We start from the raw sequence: 23,403 nt of genomic DNA, 5'->3' as shown, positions 1-23,403 counted from the left end.
GAGGGTTGATAGCTTGTGTTGTGAATGAGAGCGGAAAGTTGAGGAACACGGAGAGTGAAAAGCGCTCACTTTCAGTGGCAGTCCAGGACAAGAGAATATTAACTCCAGCAGGCTACAGCTTCTCTACTGGTATTGGTCAGATACGTCCTTGGTCAGTCATGACCAACCTTCCTTACCATAACAATGATCAGATTCACCAAGATCTGTCAATGTCCTTCTCGCGCGTGTTACGAAGCCCATCAACAGAAGCCTATTCTACCCCATATAGTAATTGGTATTCACATTGACCTGCTAGCCAGCCTGATAATAGTCTCCTAGTATCCTAAATAACTCACCATATTCAGCGCATCCTGTCCTTTTTGATTAATGTAAACGTGATCCTGTCACTCATGGGATACCTCACCCACTCTGAACGGCCTCTGATGTGGGTCTTGCAATGCTCGAAGCTGGTGATTGCCCGGTCGCAGGCTCCCCTCGTATACAGTATGCTAGACCAGGCCTTAGGTTGGAGCAGTCCTCCTTCAGACTCGGGTTCCAAAGTCTTATATCCTGAACTGAAATTCCATATATAGATGCGATTCGATTACAACTATCCCCGGATTGGACGACATACCACTAGACGTTTTAGTCAGTGTCGCTCTATCCTGATAGAGGGGAGGAGTGGGCCAACCTCAAAACATTGCGATGTCGTTCCGCTTGGGGTTGGTGCAGGGGCAGTATTGTAAGCAGATGTCACAGTGGTGGTTGTTGTTTGGTCCCAGTCCAAGGTCGGTGAGACGCAATAATACAAGCCCGGCACGAGGTTGGTACAATCTGCGTTGATGGAAGGGTTGATGGCCCTGAACAGGCCGAGGTCTATACTAAATCGATCTGAGATGGAGTTACAGTAATCGCCCGATCTGACTTGGTAGTACTGGCCGCAGCGCGTAGTGGTTCCCTTTGGAACAGTCCCTGGGGGCTCAACTATGTCTGTGGCATAGTCCCGTACACGCAGAGCTGCTGTGATAAGTGTTGTTGTCGGGCTCGGACGGGCGCGCGGTTCAGATATGCATACTTGATCTCCTGCTAGGAGGTTCGTGCATTCTTCATTGATGAACTCGTTCCATGCGAAAAGTTGATCAACACTGATCTGGGTGGCCTGTGCGATTTCGACACATGTGGCACCAAGGAGTACAGGGTATAGGTCGCAGGACTCCGGTATACAGAGGACCTGGCCAACTATTTATCCATTAGAAACCATCAAATCGTTGTGAGTGGGAAGCATGCCGCGCAAATCCGAACAGTCCGGCTGCACATCATTCAACCAGACCAACGAACCCCGTGGGACGCGGTGGGCTCTAGCTATTCTTGCACATGTGTCTCCCAATGTCACTGTGTACGTTCTGCTTGTAAGGCATTCTGCGGCGGCGACATCGCTGTTGAGCGATGTCGCACTGGCCCGCACGAGAAGGGAGAGAACGGAGACCAGGTGAGGAATAGATTTGATGGCCATCGTTGCTACCAGTTATCCTTATTTCGCGAGTAGAGTTTGCTGTCTAGACGACGGCAAGGAGAACAGCGACGCCTTTTAACTAACCACGGGAATACTCCTGCCGGTATTTATTCCCCACGCCAAAGGTTGTGATATGTTACGGTGTAACAGCCATCCATCGTAATGCAACCTTGGGATAGAGCTTGTGCAAATGTCCTTTTCCTGTACACCCCGTCTGCCTGTGTCCTGTTTCGCAACCGTCGGAGAAGCCACCCCGACGTCCACGTAGTCTGGCATGGCCACAATCTAGGCTGCCAAACAAGGATTGTTGCGGTACAGCCATATAACCGGTGACAGATATTGGAAGCATGTCCACCTAGAAGCCTGGTGGTCCGCATATGTACCTGCGTCTATTGGTGAAGTAGCTTGGTGCGCCGGAGTTCACATCGCACCAGCCAGTGGTACAAGATCTCTAGCTGATGAAATAGACACATCCAGTCATGTTGTCCAGGTTGTTATCCTCTTCTGGGCTCGCTGCTGTTGGCATATAATGCAATAGAAAGACGGCCCGATACTGCTAGTGGTTGTTGCAATTTGAAACGGCAATTTGGCGCTCGCACTGAGCAAGCAAGATATACTTTTAGTCGTGAATTGTATATTTTCCCAAGAACACATGCTGAGGTCGACCCGCAATGAGATAGGGGAATCCATGCAGCCGTACTCCAATGTAGAAAGCAGCATTTTGGCAAAAAAAAAAAAAAAAAAAAAAAAAAAAAAGAAGAGAAAAGAAAAGAAAAGAAAAGAAAAGAGTGAAAAAAGCAAAAAGAAAAACTTCATGATGAATACCTATACTGCTAATAAGGGGTTGAGGTACCATAATGTACGACCAGCATAGTCACATTATCGCCCGCAATGCTCTCAGGCCAGTCAAGGCTCCGTAAACTTCCTGGCCAGTTACATTTTCCGGCCTGTTCAGTGTGGGTTCGACTGTTTTGACGCCGACTCCGCCATAGGTCCTCATTGTAAACGGTGTCGTTGAGAGGCCGCCGAGCTACTGCGACTCGAAAGACTGCGGTCGAGGCGGATTTGCCTGGATCTCAAGGCCTGCATTGACGCCGAGGAATCCCTACCTGGCTTGCAGGTGTATTCCTGCCAACCCTTGCACTAGGACATTCTTCCGACGGCTCGGGCAGGGGGAGGGGTGCGGAGGACAATCCATGACGTTGAGTGAAGCTAGCCCATGACGAGAAGATGGGACAGTTGAGATAACAGGGCAATGTAAATAGAGTATACGGCGGCGTGATGTTTGCCGGCAGCTCGACGTGGTCCACGCGTCGCGTACCGAGTGTACACAAAACCCTCTTGGGACTAGTGGCGGTGATATCTTTCTCCGGTCCGTCGATCATCACAGGAAAGCCTTTGCTTGCGTCCAATGAATCGGTAGAGAGGGACGAATGAACAGACTCGATGCTACTGCACATCCTTCAATAAATTCCCATTTTTATCGAACTCTCAGTGGAAACGGCGCGCTGCCTAGAAGGTGGACAAATCAACACCGCATAAATTCCCTTCCCGCAACGACGGATCCAAAACAGCGAGTGCTTCGCCAACGAGATGCAAGCTTCCAGTAATCAAAGTTTGCATTCCACTATCAAAGTCCCCGAGTTGCCGTATCGTGTTGATGGCAGTCTTGACGGATGGTTCAACTGTGACAACGGCCTTCGGGTCCACCACTTTCCAAGCAGACACGTAGGCCGCGAGAAGGTTCTTGAGACCGGAGTTGAGCTCGTCTGCCGCCGCTAAACCTGGATTTGGAGGTCACCTCGGTGATCATGGAATGAGGACAGATTAGGCTCTGCTACTCACTAATCCCTGCCGCATCCGTGTGTTTGTACGTCGTGAATATGACACGTTCCGGGCTGAAATTATGGCTGCAAAGAACTTGTGCCAACCGCTGCACCAGCTCTAGTCCATCTCGACCTTGCGAATGATGACTGAAAATCACGGCTCGACACCTGGGCAATTTTAGCAGATACATGTGCGCAGCCGTGGTGGCGGACGTACCAACTGTTATTCCGGCCTGGGGTTGTAGCCTTGACAAACCACTTCGCGGCCTCCTCCAGGCTTAAGGTATTGTGCGCTCCGTCGACAAACCACTGCAAATTCCCATTACATATTACCTGGAATCTTCCCAACAAGAAAAAATCCCTGATACCCGTTTGAATATCCTCGTCACTAAGTATGGAACAAGGAGATTTAGCAGACACAAAGGCCTTCGCAAGCTCAAGGGCTAAAGAACAATTCAGCCGCTGGACAGCGACGCCAAGCACACCAGCATCAGGCTGAAGATTCTCGTTGGCCGATACGAATGTTACGGTTGTGCCTCTGTCACACGCTCGACGACGCATAACGTCTGCAGGCCCCGGTTCCTGGATCACAGAAAACGCGGGTGCGCCAAGTTTGAATATTCCAGATTTGTGCCAAGCGATAGATTCAAGGGTCGATCCAAGTTGGGCAACATGATCAAGGCCAAGGGACGAGATACCAGTGACCACAGGGTTTTGTATCACGTTGGTTGAATCAAATTCTCCACCGTGACTCACTTCGAATATAGCCGCGTCTACTCGCTCGCGGATGAAAGTGTGGAAGGCCAAGAGAGCCATGAACTGCAAGTACCGGGGTTTCATACCAGCAATGACTGTGCTTTGCCCTGGGTCGAGCTCCAAATTTGGGGCCATCAGGCAATCCCACACCTCAAAGAAATATTGCACAAAGGACTCTCGAGTGATAGGTCTGCCGTCGACCTGTATTCGTTCCCGAGTCGAGATCAAATGTGGGCCACTATAAAGGCCAACTCGCCGCGGGTATCCGGTTCGTCGACCATGGGCGGAGAGGAATCCCCGAGTAAAGGCGCAGGTGCTGCCTTTCCCCTTTGTCCCACTCACATGAATGAGGTTCAACTTGGAGATTTCGGTGTCCTAGGGGTCGTCAGAACGTCCAACCTGGACAAATCAGCAAGTGATCATTTGTACAGTGTGCCCTAAAGCCACAAGCCACTCCGCCATCCCTAACACGCTTGGCAGCCCCCTGACCGAAGCCTGATTATTCGTGGGCGCCTCATGATCCGTCGCTGCCCTGAGAGCTGGGGTCTTTGGCCGTGCAGGTCGTTTTCTCGACTCCAGGAGCCTGATCGCATTCTGTGCACAGTAAGTGTCAACGTCTCTAGTTCGAGCTGAGCATTCCATACCTCGTAAGTACGTTTCATTAGCAATTGAGTTGTCGCGTTCGTAGACTGAAGACTGCACCCACAGTCTCGCTCAGGGGCTGCTAAAAAGCCACGTGACAGTGCCCTTTGTTTGCTTTGTGCTCCCTTACCCCGCCGTCTTGGCCGCATCTGCAGTCGTTGAGTCAAGCGAGTTAACTTGATAACTTCCCTTGATTGAGTCGCGCTGAATACACTCGTCATTGCGGCGATCTGCAATCGGCCCGTCTCCGTCAGTGCCTGCTAGTGCTACCGTGCTCGGACGATTGAAACCCCACAGCGGATCAGCGTGGAGACACTAAATAGGCGGGCGAACGGGACCCTCCCCACGATCTTGCAAGGCTTTCTCGATATGGTCGTGCCAGGCGGAATCAAAGCGTGGCTCCCAGTAAATCCGGTTTATATCACCCCAATCACTTGCGGCCTGATACAGAATTCGTTGGACCTGATTTTCGTCACCCGTGCCATCCATCCAAAGCGCATGGCCGATCGACTTCCGAACGATCACCGCATGCGCACCGTGCCCATACCCAATACTCTCCAACACCGAGAGCGCCTTCCTCCATCGCGAAAGTGCCTCGCTCCATGCGAATTGCATATGTGATTTTCTAGCGAGCATCATCCAAATACGAAACACGCACTCTTGTGCCAGATTGTCCAGCTGTCCGTCAGAATCAAACGCATCCTTGAGGATGTACAGAAGCTGCTCTGCCTGGTCAAACATGTGCCGTTGGAGATATGTTTCAGCGAGCGACAGGCGGAGCCGGCGGCCGTTTCTTATATCCAGAATGTTCGCCTCTGCCATCGGTTTTAATGTATCCAGGAGGATCCTTTCCGCCCGAACGGGATCACCGACTTCACAAAGAAGGCCGGCAAGCTCCCAAACGAGAACCATATGCCATCCACTTCCCTCGAAAAAGACACCACCCATGCTCTCCCTAAACACGGAATCTAGCTTGGCGAGTGCCAGTTCAAACGCTCCACGCAAACGAAGTATTTTGCATAGGTTCATTTGCTGGGCCCTTAACGTTATGCTTTCGAGCGTCGACGGGGTCCCCAGTGCCATCCACTGACGGAGCTTGGCTTCTGCTGCTTCGAGTTTTCCTTCCCGAATTAGTCCACCGGCGCTGGAGATAATCATTTCTCCCAACTGAGCATTGTATTTCTTGCTCGCCTGCCTGGCATGCTGTCCGGCCTGTGCGCCGGGATCAAAGGTCTCACAAAGGACTGTCTTCTCAATATCGGTGGCCCCTAACATCCTTTGCACAGCTCGGCCTCTATGCGCAAGTTCCGCGTTTAAAAATGGATCACCGTCCTGGCTCAGGACCCTCTTTGTCCGCGCTAGCGCCTCCAGTTTCCAGTGAGTATCTGAGTACCGAGATGCCGACAAAAGGGTGGAGGCGAGTGCGTGTCGAAAAATAGGTGTCTGGTCTTGGCTATCGCCGGACTTACAAAGCTCGTCGTACTCGAGCAGCACACGTCGCAGATGCGGTAACAGCCTTCGCCCTATAACCCCGTTGCTTTTATAGAGGCTGTTAGATACATCACTTCTGCTGGACTGTTATACAACATACCTGGGCTCAAGATACCGGTTCCTCGGGAACGCATGGCACACAAGTAGGAGTGCTTGACGGCTCCATATCCTCACTTTATCAGCAGATAACCTGTGAACGACACAGTGCTGCACTAGTGGATGTATTGAGAACGTTCGCCACTTATCTGGCCCTGTTTGGCAGCTTATAAGAGACAGAGCAAGTAGTCGTTCAATTGCGTCATCCAGCCTAAACTCGTTGCCGAGGAGGCTCGCGAATACTTCTTCCACCCCTTCCCCATGGGCCGCAACATCCACAATTTCCCCGTTATCGCCCCATCTTCTGTTCGCCGTGCAGCCTCGGTGCAGGAGGATCTCCGGGATGGATGCCGGGTCCAGAAATGTGAAGAGGAGAAGGATAGCAACAGCATCTTGGGAGTCTTGTTCGAGCTCCTTGAAACTGAGCTCCCAAGTTCTGAGCACAGGACTCTGTTGCAATCCAACCCGCGGAGTGAATCCCAACAGCTGGTCTCGTCCAGTGGCAAACATATGTCCATATTGCCTGAATGTTTTATGGCGCGATCGCATGAACGCCGCGGCGTGGACCATGGCTAGCGGCAAATACCCCAGAAGTTTAGCCACCTCCTCTGCTGCTTGCGTGTCGGGTTGGGTTGAATTTGCCGGCCCTGAGGTTTCGACCAAAAGGCTTACTGAGGCTTCCTTTGGAAGTGGCTGAAGCTCTATCCACCGCTGGCACAGCGTCCCCATGACCGCCTGGTCGCGGGTCGTGAAAATTATATGGCCCCAGTTCACGATTGGTATATATTTTTCCAGTCCTACCTTGTCCGGACTGTTCGCGTTATCGAAAACGAATAGCCATTTCTGATTATGGCTTTGAGAGAACCAACCTTTCACTGCCTCAACCTTGTCACCAGGGCGACTCAATTGCAATGCATCGTACAAACGATGAAAGTCGTTTTCAAGTGATGCTTCCGATCCAGCATTCAGCCATACAACCGCGCATTTGTATTGCAAAATGTGGCCCAGTACATAGCACAGAGCCACCCGTGTTTTTCCGACCCCTCCTATTTACTGTTTAGCGAAATCAACTACCAGGTGATGTATTGCATGCATCAACCTACCTAGGCCACATAGCGCGAATGTATGCCGCTGAAACCTACCACCACTAAAAAACTCCTCCATCTCAGCAAGCTCGCGCGCTCTCCCGTATAAGCTTTGGCATGGCTCCCCACTAGGGCCAAGAAATACCGCTCTCGGTGTCGTGACTGCAAGATGGCCTGCATTAGCTGCACTGCTCCTGTCACTGGCCGTTTGCGTGGGTTCAGATGAAGGGTCACACCTGAACCTGTCAACCCATTCTTTCAGACGATACAATACTGGTCGAAATTTTGTTTTTTCGGTGTCGCTGAAGCGGACCAACTGAACGTGATCCGCATCTTGAGGGATGGCGTTCTCAGGACCAACGTTCAATATTGCCGAACTCCTTTCCACGACCTGGTACCAGGGGTAAATGAACTTAGTTACCGCCATCACACAATAGTCTGCCAGCGAAGTCTCACCATAGTCTTAAACACACACCCGACTCGGGTTCTGCGCGTTTCGTAAAATGCAACCAGCTCGATATCGCCGCGACGCTTGACGAAGTCTTCTGTCATTTCAAACAGTTCTTGCGAATTCCTTCGAAGCATTCCAAGAAGTGCTCTTGGTGCATTAAGGGGCGAAATCTTCGACACTAGAGTGGCCAAAATCCTGCCAGTGGCGGCGATGTCACTCCCATTATGGGGTGTACCTGTCAGATAGTGGGCGTCAGCGAAGCGGAATCCAGCCTCCAAAATTGACAGACACACCGAAGAACATCACCCCGCGGACGCAATCCTGAACAAGCTTGTCGGCGCTGAGTCGATCGAGTAGCAAGGCCTACACGCTTGTCAGTGGAGGTCCGGTTATCACTATTTGAATCGATCTACCTTTTTCGCTACAATCCCGCCAAGGCTGTGGCAAACAAGGACAATGGGGCGATGTTTTTCCTGCATTTCAGAATGAGACTCAGCTTCCAGCTGGCATCATGTCAGACCTACTAACCTCGTCCGTCCGCCGAAGGTCTACAAGCTCGCTTATCAGCTTGATGGAAATCGATCGCAGGTGTTGCTGGCTGGTAAAGTTGGCGATCCGCGCATCATATCCGTAGGTAAGAACACGGATGGCCGGTATTTCCTCAGGAAGAAGGTCCCTTAGCCATAGGACCCCGGAATCCCGGTGCGTCCATGTTTGCTCGGCGTCACCGTTGAGTCCGTGTATAGCTACCACGCTACATGCCCATTAGATACAGTCATATGCAGTCAAACATATCTTCAAGCGATAAGGGAGTCAAGAAAATATCCGTACTCAACGGCGATCTCTGCCATGCTTCCATCGTTGCTGGGCGTCGCTCTGGGGTCGTGTAAAACAGTCACACCGCGTTCGGCTCGTGTGGGCATCGTACTTGTTGCAATGCTGGGCTTGGTAGAGTATGGGGTGGTTTAGATATATCGGATTTGCTGACAGATGGAGATAATTACACTGCGAATTGGATGAAAAAGCCGCAAGGGTAGACCAGCAACGAAGAGTGATGTACTCCAGGTAGTTTGCGAAAATTGGGGGGCAATGGCCCAGGGGGCAACAGGATGATCTCCATTGCACCATGTCTCAAATTCATTTAACCGGCTTATACGGCGAGCGCAGCACGTTCAAATGGCGTGGGCTTGCAGATGCGACGATGTGGCTGTATTACTTCGGATTCCAGAATCAAGCGCACCGGGACTTTCCATACAGCCCTGTTGCTCGGCGCCACACACGGGAACAGACAGCCGTTTGCTCGCCTGAGCTGTGAAGGAAATGGTGGAACCGATAAGCGGAGGATGCCTTCAGGAACCATCATCATCATCATCATCATCATCATCATCATGATCCAGGCCACCGGCATGAAACTTTAGAGTGGCGTTCGTTCCCTTTGTCTGGCGCATCGTAACTGTACGCAGACTCAGAAGCATGATTCGTTAGCGTACAGAATGTCCCAGACAATATGGCAGAACCTGTCATCACAGTTCATATGGACCCAATTATAATCTCGGGCTTTCCCACTCTATTTGCCATAACCAATCCCGCTCAATGGTCGCAAGACAAAGATGAAGTTATGCTGCTCTGTTATTAGAATCCAAGGCATCAGGCCGCGCGCCATGGAACCCAACAAACAAAAAGAACAACCCCATCCTATCAAAGACGCCATCGCGGCCGCAAAAGGAAGAGCATGGCCGTGGCTCCAGATCAGAGGGAAGGCAGCTCGCCGAGGGCCCAAAGCCTGGCGGATTCAATGGCACCGGTTCTCCGAAAGGTTGAACGGTAGTATCGGTGGTCTTTCGCATCCGTGCCTCTGGCGTACTGGCCAGCTTTTGTTCAAGTCTTCGGAGTCCTGTCAGAACTGGCCGAAACAGCAGGTCTCGACGGGAGGAATATCTTGCTATTTCTGTGTGGTCGACACTCTGAGGAATTTTGGTCTCGTTAGGGACATCCAAAACAGCAGACCTTTCTGCAACGATCTAATAGCGAGTCAGCAGCAAATACGCGATCCTCCCAGTCAAAATACCATTCGTTTCATTGGGCCTAGAATCGGCGTCATGCGGGTCGCGGAGAAAGAAACAATTTTGACACTTGATACTCGCCTCACGAACTCCTCGTTGAGGTGTAGAAGCTCGTTTGAGTCCCTCTTGAGCAACCCAGAGAGCTCTTGGGGCCCTCACATACGGTATCGCCTGAGAGCCCCACAACCACCAAACAACAAACATATACCGGTACAACACCAGCAACACCGGCAGCGACAGCAACAACTCCGCCGGCCGTCACCGCAAAACATACTCCAAGATGTCAAAAGAGCATGACCTACCCTACTTCAGGTATGGATTCCTATCGAACTCTGCTTATATCAAACCTGACTCGTTGCAAGTTTCCTGAACTCGCCGACCGTCTCCCTCAAAGCCACCGAACATGGTCGGCCTTTTCAAATCCACCGCGACCTGCTAGCTTCCAAGTCCAAAACCATCGCATCTGCCTTCGACCGAGGCTTTGGCGAAGGTCAAAAGGGCCTTTACACCTTCCAGAACACATCGGAAGGCACACTTGCAAGGTTTATCGAATGGGCATACACCGCGGATTACCCAGCAATCATCAAACCGACTGAAGCCGAGGAGCCAACTGCAGTAAAGCCTGAACCAGCCCAAATTAATCGCACTAAAGACGACTCTATGGATGGTCCCGATGAGAAGACACTTGCCGGGACGAACTCGGGACCCAATCTCACACAAGAGAACCACCCGCTCCTCTCGCATATCCGCCTCTACATTTTTTGCAGCATTTATGTGATCCCAGACCTTCAGAAGCTGGCTTTTGACCGAGCCACAAAAGCTTTTACTGAGCTAAATCAACCGACTACCCTCGACACTCAGCTAGCGGTGACGGCTGCGATGCGCGTATCCTTTCGTAAGCTATTGCCCAATGATCAGCTGCTCGACTGGCTCGCACAGTACGCTGCGTACAACGTGGTTCATCTACGTATTCAGCGGGGCTTTCATGATTTGTTGGAGGAGTCTCCCACCCTAGCCTCGCGGATGGTGTTGTCCTTGAAACCTACGGGTGTTCCACCTTGGGAAGGGAGACCTCCAAAGTATGAATTCGCCCATTACGCTCCTGACTATCATTACGACGATGGATATGATTAAGTATGTGCGACTGACTTAGGAAGGCTCTCTGAAAGGATGCAAGGACCCCTAGAATAATTCTATTCTGTTCTATTTAAATTCATCACTTCGAAATGTCTGCAAGCAATAGTAATCCCAGATACCATGATGCATTCTAAAAACCGACCTTGCGGTATGTCTCGGGTCGCGCTGTTTTATATCACTGCAGTGCGATTCCCTTTTATCCATCTTCAAATGGCACACATATATATTGCATATTCTCCGACAAGCGTCGTAGCGGTCGAAACGTATTTATACCGCGTTGGGTCGGTGGCTCAATCCGACTAAAGAGCACTGCGCAGGACGTCTATCTTTTGGCATCGATCGTTCCTCCCTCAAATTCCCGGTCTTCGGTCACTCTTTGGTATAATATGTCGACGGGTAAAGGATAATCCAGGCGATCATGTCGGTCGTCGACAATGGCCCGGTGATTATTTCGGCGGTTCGAGAGGATAATTATAGGGACGACCGAGGGGATGGTCGCGTCTCGGGCCTTGTTATTTGGCTATCGGTGGACTTTCTATGGCAGAAAAGGAGTTAGCCTTCATTCACATCTCATTTGTAGACCAGAGACAAGAATACTTGCCGCCGCCCAGCACCCCATAGAGGATAACAGAAGTAGGTTCGATCTCACTCACAATATCATTCCTCTCATCATAAAGTCAAAGTAACAACCGCAACTCCAGCAACACACGCCGTCAATCCACCACCGAAACAACCGATAATCCTCCTCGCGCCACCGGTATTCGTGGAATCCCCCTCCCTAGCCTCAGGAAAGACCTTCTCGCGACAAACGTCCGGTAACCCATCCGCAAACGCCCACTGATCAGCTGGATCGCAGTCGCGGATGCAATTGAGCATGGGCGTGCCCAGAAGTCCACGGCAGATGCATTCTGTGCGGGTTCGTCCGGTCTCGGAGCCCTGGCACCAGGAGGAGTTGGTGGGGTTGGATGAGATGCAGGTGTTGACGCAGGACGGGTAGTTGGAGTCTGCCGCTATTGCTGTGATCGGGAGGAAGGATGCCAGCAGGGTGATGAGCAGGAGAGGGGTCATGGTCGATTGGAGTTGTTTTGGTGCGGTTGAGGAGGAACGAGGATGGACTTTAAGGTGTGGAGGGAGAGGGAGAGTGACGCAAGTGAAGAAATCGATTTGCGGGATCGGCGCGGATCCACCCGATTGAGGGCTTCTCCTCCACCGGCCACAGTTCAGGGCTGCCGGTGACCCTTGCGCCATTTATGGGGAAAAGCAACTCCCGTTGGCTTCTTTCTCTAAAATTAATGGTTTTTGTTGGCTATTGTAATTGAGATTGGGCTATTGTCAGCTGATGCTTGGTTTGTGGGGCTTGCAATATATATATAGGTGTGCAGCCTAACCCTCCACCGTGGTAACCCCTATTCCCGATTAGATATTAAGGATTGAATACAGGATATAATCTATAGACTGTCTAGTTTTACGGCTGCCGGCTACGGACGTCAAATCTCTTCGTAACTTATACCTCTATCGATGAGTTCTGGCCACGACATGTTAGGCGAGCTTCCTCCAGAAATAAATGTTAGTGAACATTTTATTCACTTATCCAGAAATGAGGAAATTAGGCCAGGACTTTTAGTAAAAACAGCTTACTATAAAAGAAAGTTCTCATAGTCTGATAGATTCGCACAAAGCATTGTCTAACAGCCTCAGCACATACAACCTTAAAAGGAACAATGAAAGCATAGTTGAATTAAAGTGCCCCTGGCTTTGACCCCCCTGTCAGTTTGTCGACTCAAAGAAAACCAGTATAAATGCAACAATATTGCTGAAGACAATTTACAATTCTCTCAACTCTAACCACCACTCCATCCCAGGAACCGTCCAAGAATGTCTCCAAAGGATACCCGAAAATGCCCCAAATGCCAGGGCCCCGTTCAGGACTCATGTATTGACCAGAAACACCTAGGACCATTGCCTGTTCTACCGCTAAACATTGGGACCACGCTTATCAGGCAGAGTACGACCGAAGACCTGTCATATCCCACACCCCGATGCCCTACCTGCGCTCAGACGATCCGGCCCGAGTGTCTTATCAACAAACATATTATCCCATGTAGAGCCTGCGGACTGTCATTTGCGTATCGTCCACCTTCACACGATGGATTCAAGGAAGCATCCTACCTAGATTGGGCCTACAGAGACGCTATAAATTGGCTCGAAACCCAGACTGGCCACAAAGCTGGGTTGGAAACGACGAACAAAACAGAAGACCAGAGCGAAGCAAACCAATCCGGCGAAGCAATTACGACTACAGACTCGAACTCCACTACGCACGCCTGTATTGCTCGCAAACTGGAGAGAAGAAAGGAACGGAATGGCGAAGGTAGAGGCGTTGCCATTGCCGGACATTTGGAATGGGGGAGGACGTTGAATTCTCTTCGAGAGATTACTCCGCTAGGAGAGGAGGTCCCTGCTGCTGTTCGTGCTCTGGTGGCGTTGAAGGAGGAGTGCGACGCTACATACGCAATGCTGGAACTTGTTAGGATGAGTGACCCGGCGAGGCAAGGTAATAGTTAGATCGCCGCCTGCCTGCGTTTGTTGGATTGAAAAAGATACGGTATGGACACTATTGAACGAGTCCTTAGTAACTAGGTACAATAGTATCATAATCAACCTTCTGGCCTTGTCCTTCGTATTTCCAGTTGCTGAAATATGCAAAGTCAGCCTCTGTATCAAGTCCTTGAACTTCACCGGTAATAGCCCTCTGGCCATGACCGCCGTAGGAAGCATAAACACCGATCAAAGTGCCTATAGGGTTGGTTAGTCTAATTTCAACAGGGTCCATTCAGCAAAGGATAGGCACATACCTGTAAACCGCCCAGTATCACCAGAGACTACTCTAGCGTCAGATGTACCAACCTGAATATTATCCCCTGGCTTCGATGCCAAAGATGCCGAAAACAGATATGTTTCATCGTCCACTGCCTCCACATTCAAGGAAACTGTTTTATTTCCCCAATGGCGCGGAACGTCCATGGTGACATTATGCAGTGGGCCATCATAATTTCCCCGCCCATACGTCTTCAGTTGGAGGATCCGAGCGCTGCCAGAGCTCAAACGAGGAACATGCACAATGCTAAGGTCAACGTGCTGTTCCTGGGTTAAAAACAGACTGACTCCTGCCTCAACGTTCGGAGATCTCGGGGCAAACTCAAGGTCCACACTGAAAGCAAAAAGGGTATCTGTTTGCCGTCGAGCAATAAAGGTAATCGGATCCGTAACAGAGGATGCATTATACGAGGGACCGTACACCGACGGTTTCAAACGGAGCGTATTCGGGTGTCCCTTTGGGGACACAGCATAGCTCGACTCCTCGGGCAAACGCCAGTAAACAAGATGTTTCGGAATATCAGACCCAGGAGGGAAAGTAACATGTTCAGGCTCGTTGATCGGGCGTTCTGCTTTACTCCTCGGCGGCAGGGGACCACGCATCACGCCCCGAACAGGCTGTAGAACCGGCCATCCTTTCTCCTCCCAAGTCCCCGAGGTCAGGATCGTCTCTCGACCCATTGGATAGTTAAGCCATTCTGGCCCCGAGCGTGTAGAGAGTGCAACGCCCCACCAGTTGCCACTACCATCCTGGAACAAGTCCGCGTGCCCAACAGTCTGGAAGTACTGCGTCGTATTGCGATTCGTCAAGACCGGGTTATATGGGCACGGCTCCCAGGGCCCTGTGCGGGACTTGGAGCGTGCCATTGTCACGGCGTGGTTTGTTTCCGTCCCTCCCTCTGCTATGAGTAGGTAGTAGTATCCGTCTCTGCGGTAGAGGTGCGGTCCTTCAGGCGATGCACCGCCTGTGCCGTTCCATAGATAGGCCACTCCGCCAATCTCTCCAGTTGCGAGATCGAGGGAGTAATGCTGGATTCTGCTATCGTCAGCCGAGGTTACGTAGACTTGGTCGTCGTCGTCCCAGAATATATCCGGGTCGATTCCGTGGACCGGGAAGACAAGGGGATCGCTCCAGGCGGTGTCATCGTATGGATCGGTAGATGTAAAGACTAGCCCCTTGATGCTAGGTCCTAGGTTGGAGACGATAAGATAGAAAGTGCCATTGCGGTAGCGCAGTGTCGGGGCGTATATCCCCCCTTGCTGGTTCTCGGTGTCGGCAGTGTCAGGGATCTGGCTCGGTCGGTTGAAGATGTTGCTGGCGAGTTCCCAGCTCTGGAGGTCCTTGCTGGCGTAGAGTGGAAGACCTGGGAATGCAATGAACGTTGAAGCCACGCAGAAGAAGGTCTCTTGCTCCGGCACATAGACACACGAAGGGTCTGAATGCCAGCCGGGCAGGATGGGGTTGGTGTAGGTGCGGTCGGCGGACGCGAGAGTAGCTCCTACAATTGCAATGACTTGCAGTATTGCTGGGAGATGTGGAGGTCTCATTATGGGTAGTATGAAGCCCTAAACATTTGCGAACGGACTACGCTCCCGGCGGCCGCTGCCCTTATATAGCCCCGGCGAAGGATTAGCTCGATGCGGGGAACTGACTCTCTTCCTCTGCCATTTATATGAAGCTGTGTCGATCAAGTTCTTGGCATAGACATATTAGCCTAAATAAATTGCATTCATTGTCCATATATCCGACATTTCATGTGGGTTGATCGGCCTGCCCACTCCGACCGGCATTCGCGGTTAAATCACCCCCGTACCTGATGGCATACATACATATCTACCATAAAGGAACTATACAAGACTCACCCACTGGGTTCACCATAAGCATGCGCCCAATCCACAGGCGCTCCCAGATTAGGGCTCCCATCACTATGCGTCCCCACCAACTGCACCATCGTATACCGACTATCATCACAAGCGCCCGCACTATTACTCGTAGCATGATACGCAATCCAAGTCTGCGAGGCATCCGGACTCTGAAAGAACGAATTATGCCCGGCGCCGTAGTTCCCATTCGCGCTCGAAAAGACACACCCGTTATGCTTGCTCCACGCGCTCGCACTCATGGGGTCCGTGACGCCGTCCCACGTTAGCTGGCCGAGGCAGTAATATGGAGTCCAGCAGTAGGAGGCAGAGTAGATGATGTAGGTCACGCCGTTGTAGTACAGCGCGACGGGGCCTTCGTTGACGGGGGTCCCATTGGTTTCGAAGCCGAGCGTTGGTTGCGAGATTACCGAGATTGAGCCGGTGAGGGAGGTGTAGTCAGACCCGAGTTGCTGCAGGCAGATGGATTGATACGAGACTCCGTGGAAGCAGGAGTACATGAGGAATGTGCCCCAGTCGTTGAAGCGCAGGACGGAGGCATCGATTGACCATTCCGTTGTCAGTTGGCCAGCGTAGCTGTAATCATCCCAAGGACTCGAGCCGCCTGTTTATGATCGGTTAGCCCTCAGGGGTTAAAATGGCAAAATGGCATTGTTTGTACCTGCAAGAACGTGCAATCTCTGCCCATCTAGGTTATCCCCATTCCCTGCGGTAAAGTACACGTACCACCTGCCGCCGAGATAGTGCACCTCGGGTGCCCAGACATTGCAACATCGAGACGATGTTGTGTCCGAATAGATGACCTTGCTAGTTGCCGTTTTCAGGCCCTCCACCGTTGTAGACCGAGAAATCTGGACGTCGGTCCATTCAGTGGTGAGGAGGTAGTAATAGCCGCCGGAGTACGCAATGAATGGATCACTCCCTCCAGGGTTGCGGATGGGATTAGTCCATGCGAATACATCAGAGACAATTGATAACACGCCAAGAAGGACTCGAAGAATACCAAGGATGCCGATCTTCATCCTGCCGGACAGTACGTTGGTCAATTGACTGAGATCGACAGGCTGATCAGTCTTGGACGATCTACGACTACTTGTATTCCGCCCTCAGAGCTTGTGATTCCGCGGGGAATATCCACCTCCGCCACCAGTATTGGAGTTAAAAATACGCTATTTACCCCATTGAAGGAATTGATGCATTCCTGCAGATTCTCCGCATTGTGGCTTGCCCAGACATATGCCCCACCGGGATGTAGCTGCATTTGAATGTTGACACAGGATCCCGCAAAGCCAAGGCCTGTCCCAGATGATCACGGAAGTAATGTCTCCAGATAGACAGTTGGGTACATTGAAGAGACAAGTCCAATTGTTCGTAAACAGACCACCTACTGAGGAAGCAACAGCACGCACACCGAGCAACCAACCATGATATCAAGAAACAACAGCATCTTTTGCAAACCTCCCCGTAAACCCCCTAATCCTCTTCCCCCAAATATAAACCGGAATACCACAAACCCCCAAAGCAGCAGTCAATCCCGCAAACGTGCCAAAAGCGCCGTCGTACCCATGACTCTCCACGAACGTCGCAGTCCCATAGCTCGTCCCAAACGATATTATGCCCCGGAACGCACAGATAATCACCAGCAGCGGCCCAGCACGCGCCGGATAACTATCAAGCAGATACGTGATGGCCACGATATTGGCACCCACAAAACAGAAGTAATACGCGGCCACGGCCCAAACATAGACAAACCAGTGGTACTTCTCCGGATACTGGCCGCCCTGGCCGTAAAGCACGGCGGTGAAGGTTCCGACAATGATGGGGAAAATCAGAGATATAATTCGTGTTTCTGGCTCGTGTAGTCCGTTGTTGCGCTTTGCGAAGTACTTCACCAGGTAGTCGGATCCGTGGCCGAGGAGCGGGAGGGCTGCGAGGGCGACGACGATCTGCCCGCAGTTAACGTAGCTGGTGCTTTTGTTGGGCCAGCTGTATGGAGGAGCCTGGAGGATCGTGGCATATGTTGTGCCGATAGCGATGTTTGTCCCGATTGTAAGGCCGTTTAGACACAGGGCCCAGAAGACATTGGGGAAGAGGAGGAGCTCGAATGTTTGCTATATAGACGATCAGTTAGACACTGGCAGGCATACTATATCATGATATTAATAAGATTGCTTACCCGCAAAACCTCCCAAACCTTCATCCAATCTGGTCTCCCAACCCAAAGCCGCATATCAGACTTCCACGTCCGCGGCGCGAACCGTTCAAAGTCCAGCGGAGGACGCTCAGTACATACCCCGGGCTCTGCGTTCTTCCTGACGCCCTCGACCCCATCCGTATCCTCGCCAGAGTCTCCCTCCTGGAAAGACGCAAGCGAGCGTTCATACTTCGTCTCGGGGAGGAAGAAGAACGCAAGCACAAGCTGTGCGCCGGCAAGGATAGCTCCGAGTCCGTACCACCATTGCGGCGTGATGGCATTGGCAATTTCGCTCGCGAAAAGAACCCAAACTGCTGTGAGACTGACTTGGATAGCCTGTTGGCCCATGAGGGCTTTGCTGCGCTCGTGGAGGAAGAAGATCTCCTGTTGTTCACCCGTCAATATATTACGTTCAATTTAGGAGCCGGTACAGTGCTGGATTACCTGGGTTATCATCGGAACAAGTGCTTCACTCTGTCCAGCAGCTAAGCCCACAACGCATCGTGACCAGAGATGCCATTCGTAGGTCTCCTCGAGAGCGCAAAGAATGGCGCCGATGACGAGCACGACGGTTGAGCATAGGAGGACAATTCGTCGGCCGACACCAATGGCAAGCGGCATTCCAATTAGGTTTCCAATGCCCCTGCTGGTTTTAGTAAACGAATTCTTTCAGTAAAGCGTGATCATACATGAACAATGTCGGGTAGGTCATCAAGTGAGTAATATCATCATAGTCCTTGCCTAACGCGCTATACTCCGGGATATAGAACCCCAAAAGTCCGCCAAATCCACTGACCAGGGCGAGGCCGAGTGTGGAAACTGAGATATCAGGATGGAGGACAAGGTACGTGTGAGGGCTTTACTCACAGATGGAGATCACCACAAGGACAATCCACTTTTGCCACAGGCCCATGTTCAGGGGGTCTACCAGAGTTAGACCCTTCCCCGGGAAAGATAGGTAAAAGGCTCACCTCTAGGATCAGCCGTTGGCGTAGGGATATAAACGATCTTGCCCTCCGTGAGCTTCACAGTGCCCATAACATTTCGCTTGGTGGGCATGGCTCCGCCATCCTCAAGATGCTCAACGTGGCTGATGTCGGCTTTCGCAGTGTCCGCCATCGCGACGATAGTATCCTATCTTTGTCGCACTGGGGAGTTCCAGACAGGGGCGGGAAAACGGCGGTATATATCCAGATGCCCAGAATGCCACCAAGAATTCCAAGCCAGTCAATTCTCGCGTATTAGACAGCTCGACTCCAGACTTCTCCACCGTGCCGACGTTGACATCCCCAGATAACGGGCTTGCCCAGGATTCCAAGCTCCTGAACGCCTCCGCATCCCGATGGACGAGCTCTGGGCTAACTCGGAGGCCAATGCTCGGTAGTCGCCGTCGAAGCTCCGAAGCTACCAAGGCCTTCGGAGGGTGTCCCGGATTTCAAGACTCTGGGGAAGGGAATCATCATGTTCATTAATTTGGTCAGACCTCAGTGGTCGCTTGTTTACAGAAGTTGCGATGTCCTCCCGACGCCACCAACACTACAGTTACAGAAGTAAGATTGAAATAGTTCCGTAGAAAATTGATCAATTCAACTACTCTGTAAAATATCCTAGTAGGCCTTCACGCCAGCCAGTTTCAGCACCGAATCCGTCAACTCTGGTTTCTCAAATGGCTCCGTCCTGTACTTAGGGCACACCTCTCCATTCCTCATCGGCTTCTCCGCCGCAGGGCGAATATTGCTACACACACACATTAGCAATGGATATCAACAAATCAGACTGTAAAGGAAGAAGGAAAAACCCACCAATGCGGCCAATGCGTAGTCCCCATATAATTCTCAAAGCACTGCCTCTTCAACTCCAGCGCCTTATCTGTCGCAAACCGTTTCGGCGTCATACAGATATACTGCACATGCCGGATCTGATCTCCCTCAGGCAAGCAGGCATAGTGCATCGTCCTCGAGTCCCAGAGCACAAAGTCCCCAGGCTCCATGTTAATCTTCACCAGCTCGCATCCCCTCTCCTCGAACCACTTTAGATCCTTCTGGTGGAATAGGAAGAGGTCCATGTATTTGAGCTCAGGTGGGGGTGCGTCCTCATGATCATACGCGTCGCGCTTCTGCGCGAAGAACTCGTCGAAAAGCTTCGCGGAGCCCTTCATGAGCATCAGGCCGCCGTCCTTGGGACCGTTTGGAGCGAAGTTCAGCAATCCCTGGACTGCTTGCATTCTGCAATATAGTTAGTAAAGCCGTGCCTATGAGTTGGTGGGATTTGCCTGGGGACGGCTCACCCCTTCCGATTAGGGTTCTGGTCGCAATGCGGCCACGGACTCCAGTTCAGGTCCTTGCGACGGGGAAGAGAGATGTTCAGCCCGTCAAACGAGCAGAGCAGCTCCTTGGTCTCCCAGAGCTTCTCGAAGATATCGATCACGGCGGGCTCCGAGCGCGCTTCCCATGCCATTTTCTCGTGGGTTGAGCCGTAGGCAAAGTACATTCTGGAAAGTCTTTTAGCTGCCTACTCTGGCGTCGATTTGGGGGGTACGTACCCTCCCTTGAAGCTAACAGGGAGATGTTCCGCAGTCCAGGTACTTTCATCCTTTTCATCGAAGCCCAGCTCGAAGTTCTTGAGCCACTGGACCTGCTTGTCGCAGTAGTACTTTGCCTTTTCCGGGCTGATGACGTTCTTGATCACGACGCAGCCGTTCTTGTGGAACTCATCGCGCCAGTCGCCGTAGTGGCGGTCGCTGAAGTCGACGAGATCCTTAACGGTGTATGTCTCGTTGGTCGCCTCTGCGATTTCCTGGATGGAGGTGGTTGTGGTGGACATGGTGTATGATGGCAGATAGAGTTGCTAGGCTGTGATAGGATACTGACTCTGCTGGTCTGTCTGGTTTGCGGATCTTCTGGTGGGTGTTCAAAAAACACTTAAGTAAACGTCCGGAGCCTGGGAATGCTCTCGACCACCGAGCACCCATGCATCGCTCCTCTCGGGGCATGGTGTGCAGGCTCGGGGCCCTCCGAGTCCCCCGCATTAGGGCTGCCGAGGTTTCGGCCGCTAAAGCCCCGAAGTCTTCTTGTATAGAGGATCAGGTCGGATGTGGGGGATATGCGGGGAGCTCTGGAGGTTCTTTTTTTTTTATAAAGTAGAAAAAGTAGAATACATCAGCAACCGAAGACATTAGCCAACCACGTCGAACTCATCCCCAATACCCAAGTTTCACACCATGCCGCCCCCCGTCCAAGCCGCCTACAAACGCATCAAGCCGCCCAAGGTCGGCGAGAACGGCTACGTCGCATTCGAACCCAAGTCCGAGGTCCTCCCCGCAGGATGGAACGGATTCAACGCGAAACCGCTGGAAAGTGCGATCCGCATTGACCACGATGTTGAGATTATAATGCGCGATGGCGCCAGGCTCTACGCAGACATCTACCGTCCCGCCGAGACAAGCGAAAAATTACCCGCTGTCCTGAGCTGGTCGTTCTACGGCAAGAAGTATAGCGCGCTGGACATGCTGCCAATGTGTGTCTGGAACTGCTGCGTGCCGCGCTCTGACCTCAGTGGGCTGGAGAAGTTCGAGGGTCTTGACCCGCAGACCTGGTGCCCGCGTGGCTATGCGGTTATCAGTGTCGATACCCGCGGGGCAGGGAATAGCGATGGATTGATTGGCGTTATGGGCGCCCAGGATGCGGAGGATGGATATGATGTTGTCGAAGCCATTGCGAAGATGGATTGGTGTAATGGATCTGTGGGTATGGCTGGGAACTCGGCCCTGGCTATCTCGCAATGGTTCATTGCGGCGCAGCAGCCTCCTTCGCTGAAGGCTATTGCGCCATGGGAGGGATCAGGAGATATCTACCGAGAGCAGTTCTGCAGAGGGGGTTGGTTCTCCATGAGTAACTTCGATCTTATCACCAACGAGATCGTGCGAGGGCCGGCGAGCTCGGGCATCGAGGACTTCGAGGAGATGTATCGTCGGTCTCCGGTTTCGAGTCCATTCTGGGAGGACAAGCGGGCTGATATGACCAAAGTGAAGTGTCCAGTCTATATAAGGGGCTCTGATGTCAGCTCTATACATACCATGGGTTCAATCCGAGGCTGGCTGCAGGTGCCGCACGACAAGAAATGGATCCAATGGGGGAGCAAGCAGGAGTGGTACGAGCTGTACAGCTGTCCAGAATCAATGGACGAGCTACATCTGTTTTTCGACCGGTATTTGAAGGGCATCGAGAATACCTGGGAGGAAACACCCAAGGTCCGGTGGTCTGCACTGCAATTCGGGGATCGCGAGGCCATCGACAATATCGTCCTAGAGGACTTCCCAGCCCCAAGCACCGAGTATCGCGAGCTCTTTTTGTCGTCGCAGACACTCAACACGAGCAGGGTTCCAGCGTACGAGAAATTATCCTATGATTCAGAGTCGCCCTCCAGCTTCGCCGAGTTCTCGTACACCTTTGACAAGCCATCTCGGCTAATCGGTCTACCCAAAGCCGTGCTCTACATGTCCTCGGAGGATCAAGACGACTTTACTGTTTTTGTTATTATTCGCAAGAAGGATAAGAACGGAAAGCCATTAATGCACCTCAACTTCCCTTTCCACGCTACCCCTGTGAACGCAATTGACGACATCCCCCAGAAGGAACAGGCAAGCCTGAATCTGCACCTGGGATCTACCGGCATTCTGAGGGCGTCTCATCGTGCTATTGACACTGGGAAGAGCATTCATCCTCAATTCCCTTTCCATCCTCACGCGCGCCAGGAGAAGGTCACTCCGGGGGATATTGTCAAGCTAGAGATCGGAATCTGGGCAATGGGAGTAGATTTCGAGGCTGGGGAGACGGTCAGCGTTAGGGTAAGTTTCTCTTTATCTTTTCCAAACGGCTGGATGATACTAACTATTTCAGGTTTCTGGCCAGTTTCCCAGTATTGCTGAGTACAAGACGTGGTCGCAGCCCCGGCCGGAGCATGAATTGAACCGTGGGAACCATTTTATTCATTGCGGTGGAGAGTATCCCAGTTCGGTAATCCTACCATTCATATAGATCAGAAACAGCTTGGCGATTCTAATAGAAATGAAATTTACTCAATTCAATAAATCTAGTGCTGGTTCCGCTGTAGCAAAGAGCCTGTATAGTGCATATCTGCCGAGATCATACAAGGCCCTAAGTGGTGAGAGGCAGTGGCCGTTGAACTACGTAGCAAATACAATAACATCGCACCTGCCCACTCAACATTCTCTAGTGTTCATTCCAGTAGCGAACAAATAAATACAAATAAGACTGTGCTCATTCCAGGGCCGCCAAGATAATGGTCATTTCCACGGTCGAAATGAAATTGAAACTCAATACAGGTGGAAGAAAGGGCCCATCGCAGGATATTTCCGAGACCTACTTTTATGTCAGAGAATGACTTGAACAT

The 23,403-nt window shown here is 51.7% G+C and overlaps 13 protein-coding genes across 13 annotated transcripts; 4 read left to right on the top strand and 9 right to left on the bottom strand.

The window, feature by feature from the left end:
* Positions 1-248: 248 nt before the first annotated feature.
* ASPSYDRAFT_210265 (uncharacterized protein) lies at positions 249-1,492 on the bottom strand (the record flags this gene model as incomplete). Its single annotated transcript, XM_040843982.1, has 3 exons — positions 249-615; positions 671-1,192; positions 1,328-1,492. 3 exons carry the CDS (start codon positions 1,490-1,492, stop codon positions 400-402), a joined length of 903 nt encoding a protein of 300 aa, XP_040698449.1. The 3' UTR covers positions 249-399.
* A 1,732-nt stretch (positions 1,493-3,224) lies between these two features.
* Positions 3,225-4,615, bottom strand: ASPSYDRAFT_49764 (uncharacterized protein). Its single transcript, XM_040847910.1, has 2 exons — positions 3,536-4,615; positions 3,225-3,486 (listed from the first exon to the last, which is right to left on the bottom strand). Exons 1-2 carry the CDS (start codon positions 4,207-4,209, stop codon positions 3,330-3,332), a joined length of 831 nt encoding a protein of 276 aa, XP_040698448.1. The 5' UTR covers positions 4,210-4,615; the 3' UTR covers positions 3,225-3,329.
* On the bottom strand, positions 4,426-4,860 carry ASPSYDRAFT_49762 (uncharacterized protein). The gene is made up of 3 exons (XM_040847909.1): positions 4,783-4,860; positions 4,555-4,721; positions 4,426-4,499 (listed from the first exon to the last, which is right to left on the bottom strand). Exons 2-3 carry the CDS (start codon positions 4,714-4,716, stop codon positions 4,494-4,496), a joined length of 168 nt encoding a protein of 55 aa, XP_040698447.1. The 5' UTR covers positions 4,717-4,721; positions 4,783-4,860; the 3' UTR covers positions 4,426-4,493.
* Positions 4,861-5,031: 171 nt separating this feature from the next.
* On the bottom strand, positions 5,032-8,762 carry ASPSYDRAFT_61208 (LipA and NB-ARC domain protein; the record flags this gene model as incomplete). The annotated part of the gene is made up of 8 exons (XM_040849960.1): positions 5,032-6,253; positions 6,308-7,349; positions 7,407-7,779; positions 7,845-8,074; positions 8,133-8,202; positions 8,253-8,312; positions 8,368-8,593; positions 8,671-8,762. The coding sequence occupies 8 exons, from the start codon at positions 8,760-8,762 to the stop codon at positions 5,032-5,034; spliced, it is 3,315 nt and encodes a 1,104-aa protein (XP_040698446.1).
* Positions 8,763-9,208: 446 nt separating this feature from the next.
* ASPSYDRAFT_472460 (uncharacterized protein) lies at positions 9,209-10,380 on the top strand. The gene has a single exon (XM_040847400.1). It carries the CDS (start codon positions 9,450-9,452, stop codon positions 10,197-10,199), a length of 750 nt encoding a protein of 249 aa, XP_040698445.1. The 5' UTR covers positions 9,209-9,449; the 3' UTR covers positions 10,200-10,380.
* Positions 10,183-11,036, top strand: ASPSYDRAFT_61207 (BTB/POZ domain-containing protein; the record flags this gene model as incomplete). The annotated part of the gene is made up of 2 exons (XM_040849959.1): positions 10,183-10,214; positions 10,265-11,036. 2 exons carry the CDS (start codon positions 10,183-10,185, stop codon positions 11,034-11,036), a joined length of 804 nt encoding a protein of 267 aa, XP_040698444.1.
* Positions 11,037-11,492: 456 nt separating this feature from the next.
* Positions 11,493-12,392, bottom strand: ASPSYDRAFT_49758 (uncharacterized protein). Its single transcript, XM_040847908.1, has 2 exons — positions 11,641-12,392; positions 11,493-11,574 (listed from the first exon to the last, which is right to left on the bottom strand). The coding sequence occupies exon 1, from the start codon at positions 12,105-12,107 to the stop codon at positions 11,709-11,711; it is 399 nt and encodes a 132-aa protein (XP_040698443.1). The 5' UTR covers positions 12,108-12,392; the 3' UTR covers positions 11,493-11,574; positions 11,641-11,708.
* Positions 12,393-12,914: 522 nt separating this feature from the next.
* ASPSYDRAFT_93551 (uncharacterized protein) lies at positions 12,915-13,604 on the top strand (the record flags this gene model as incomplete). The annotated part of the gene is made up of 1 exon (XM_040852853.1): positions 12,915-13,604. One exon carries the CDS (start codon positions 12,915-12,917, stop codon positions 13,602-13,604), a length of 690 nt encoding a protein of 229 aa, XP_040698442.1.
* Positions 13,556-15,524, bottom strand: ASPSYDRAFT_210254 (glycoside hydrolase family 43 protein). The gene is made up of 2 exons (XM_040843981.1): positions 13,895-15,524; positions 13,556-13,835 (listed from the first exon to the last, which is right to left on the bottom strand). Exons 1-2 carry the CDS (start codon positions 15,462-15,464, stop codon positions 13,669-13,671), a joined length of 1,737 nt encoding a protein of 578 aa, XP_040698441.1. The 5' UTR covers positions 15,465-15,524; the 3' UTR covers positions 13,556-13,668.
* Positions 15,525-15,538: 14 nt separating this feature from the next.
* Positions 15,539-16,849, bottom strand: ASPSYDRAFT_210252 (glycoside hydrolase family 43 protein). The gene is made up of 2 exons (XM_040843980.1): positions 16,459-16,849; positions 15,539-16,401 (listed from the first exon to the last, which is right to left on the bottom strand). Exons 1-2 carry the CDS (start codon positions 16,817-16,819, stop codon positions 15,776-15,778), a joined length of 987 nt encoding a protein of 328 aa, XP_040698440.1. The 5' UTR covers positions 16,820-16,849; the 3' UTR covers positions 15,539-15,775.
* A 378-nt stretch (positions 16,850-17,227) lies between these two features.
* ASPSYDRAFT_160497 (uncharacterized protein) lies at positions 17,228-19,110 on the bottom strand (the record flags this gene model as incomplete). The annotated part of the gene is made up of 6 exons (XM_040842913.1): positions 17,228-17,908; positions 17,974-18,375; positions 18,436-18,634; positions 18,681-18,810; positions 18,859-18,915; positions 18,963-19,110. 6 exons carry the CDS (start codon positions 19,108-19,110, stop codon positions 17,228-17,230), a joined length of 1,617 nt encoding a protein of 538 aa, XP_040698439.1.
* Positions 19,111-19,555: 445 nt separating this feature from the next.
* Positions 19,556-20,861, bottom strand: ASPSYDRAFT_71986 (uncharacterized protein). The gene is made up of 4 exons (XM_040850617.1): positions 20,534-20,861; positions 20,279-20,482; positions 19,794-20,216; positions 19,556-19,728 (listed from the first exon to the last, which is right to left on the bottom strand). Exons 1-4 carry the CDS (start codon positions 20,812-20,814, stop codon positions 19,599-19,601), a joined length of 1,038 nt encoding a protein of 345 aa, XP_040698438.1. The 5' UTR covers positions 20,815-20,861; the 3' UTR covers positions 19,556-19,598.
* A 322-nt stretch (positions 20,862-21,183) lies between these two features.
* Positions 21,184-23,045, top strand: ASPSYDRAFT_210243 (CocE/NonD family hydrolase). The gene is made up of 2 exons (XM_040843979.1): positions 21,184-22,837; positions 22,890-23,045. Exons 1-2 carry the CDS (start codon positions 21,212-21,214, stop codon positions 23,025-23,027), a joined length of 1,764 nt encoding a protein of 587 aa, XP_040698437.1. The 5' UTR covers positions 21,184-21,211; the 3' UTR covers positions 23,028-23,045.
* The last annotated feature ends 358 nt before the right edge of the window (positions 23,046-23,403 follow it).

The sequence above is a fragment of the Aspergillus sydowii genome (genome assembly GCF_001890705.1).
Source record: "Aspergillus sydowii CBS 593.65 unplaced genomic scaffold ASPSYscaffold_13, whole genome shotgun sequence".
Classification (NCBI taxonomy): Eukaryota; Fungi; Ascomycota; class Eurotiomycetes; order Eurotiales; family Aspergillaceae; genus Aspergillus; species Aspergillus sydowii.
This window is presented reverse-complemented; position numbering and strand designations above follow the sequence as displayed.

Bases quoted from the DNA above. Each gene is read 5' to 3' on its own strand.
- ASPSYDRAFT_49764 (XM_040847910.1), bottom strand. From the start codon at position 4,209: ATGGCCCCAAATTTGGAGCTCGACCCAGGGCAAAGCACAGTCATTGCT. The intron at 3,487-3,535 runs GTACGTCCGCCA...AAAATTGCCCAG, and splicing joins CCAGGCCGGAATAACAGTTG to GTGTCGAGCCGTGATTTTCA.
- ASPSYDRAFT_49762 (XM_040847909.1), bottom strand. From the start codon at position 4,716: ATGGAATGCTCAGCTCGAACTAGAGACGTTGACACTTACTGTGCACAG.
- ASPSYDRAFT_472460 (XM_040847400.1), top strand. From the start codon at position 9,450: ATGAAGTTATGCTGCTCTGTTATTAGAATCCAAGGCATCAGGCCGCGC.
- ASPSYDRAFT_49758 (XM_040847908.1), bottom strand. From the start codon at position 12,107: ATGACCCCTCTCCTGCTCATCACCCTGCTGGCATCCTTCCTCCCGATC.
- ASPSYDRAFT_210254 (XM_040843981.1), bottom strand. From the start codon at position 15,464: ATGAGACCTCCACATCTCCCAGCAATACTGCAAGTCATTGCAATTGTA. The intron at 13,836-13,894 runs GTATGTGCCTAT...CCAACCCTATAG, and splicing joins TGATACTGGGCGGTTTACAG to GCACTTTGATCGGTGTTTAT.
- ASPSYDRAFT_210252 (XM_040843980.1), bottom strand. From the start codon at position 16,819: ATGAAGATCGGCATCCTTGGTATTCTTCGAGTCCTTCTTGGCGTGTTA. The intron at 16,402-16,458 runs GTACAAACAATG...GATCATAAACAG, and splicing joins GAGATTGCACGTTCTTGCAG to GCGGCTCGAGTCCTTGGGAT.
- ASPSYDRAFT_71986 (XM_040850617.1), bottom strand. From the start codon at position 20,814: ATGTCCACCACAACCACCTCCATCCAGGAAATCGCAGAGGCGACCAAC. The intron at 20,483-20,533 runs GTACGTACCCCC...AAGACTTTCCAG, and splicing joins CCTGTTAGCTTCAAGGGAGG to AATGTACTTTGCCTACGGCT. The intron at 19,729-19,793 runs GTGGGTTTTTCC...GTGTGTGTGTAG, and splicing joins ACTACGCATTGGCCGCATTG to CAATATTCGCCCTGCGGCGG.
- ASPSYDRAFT_210243 (XM_040843979.1), top strand. From the start codon at position 21,212: ATGCCGCCCCCCGTCCAAGCCGCCTACAAACGCATCAAGCCGCCCAAG. The intron at 22,838-22,889 runs GTAAGTTTCTCT...TAACTATTTCAG, and splicing joins GGGAGACGGTCAGCGTTAGG to GTTTCTGGCCAGTTTCCCAG.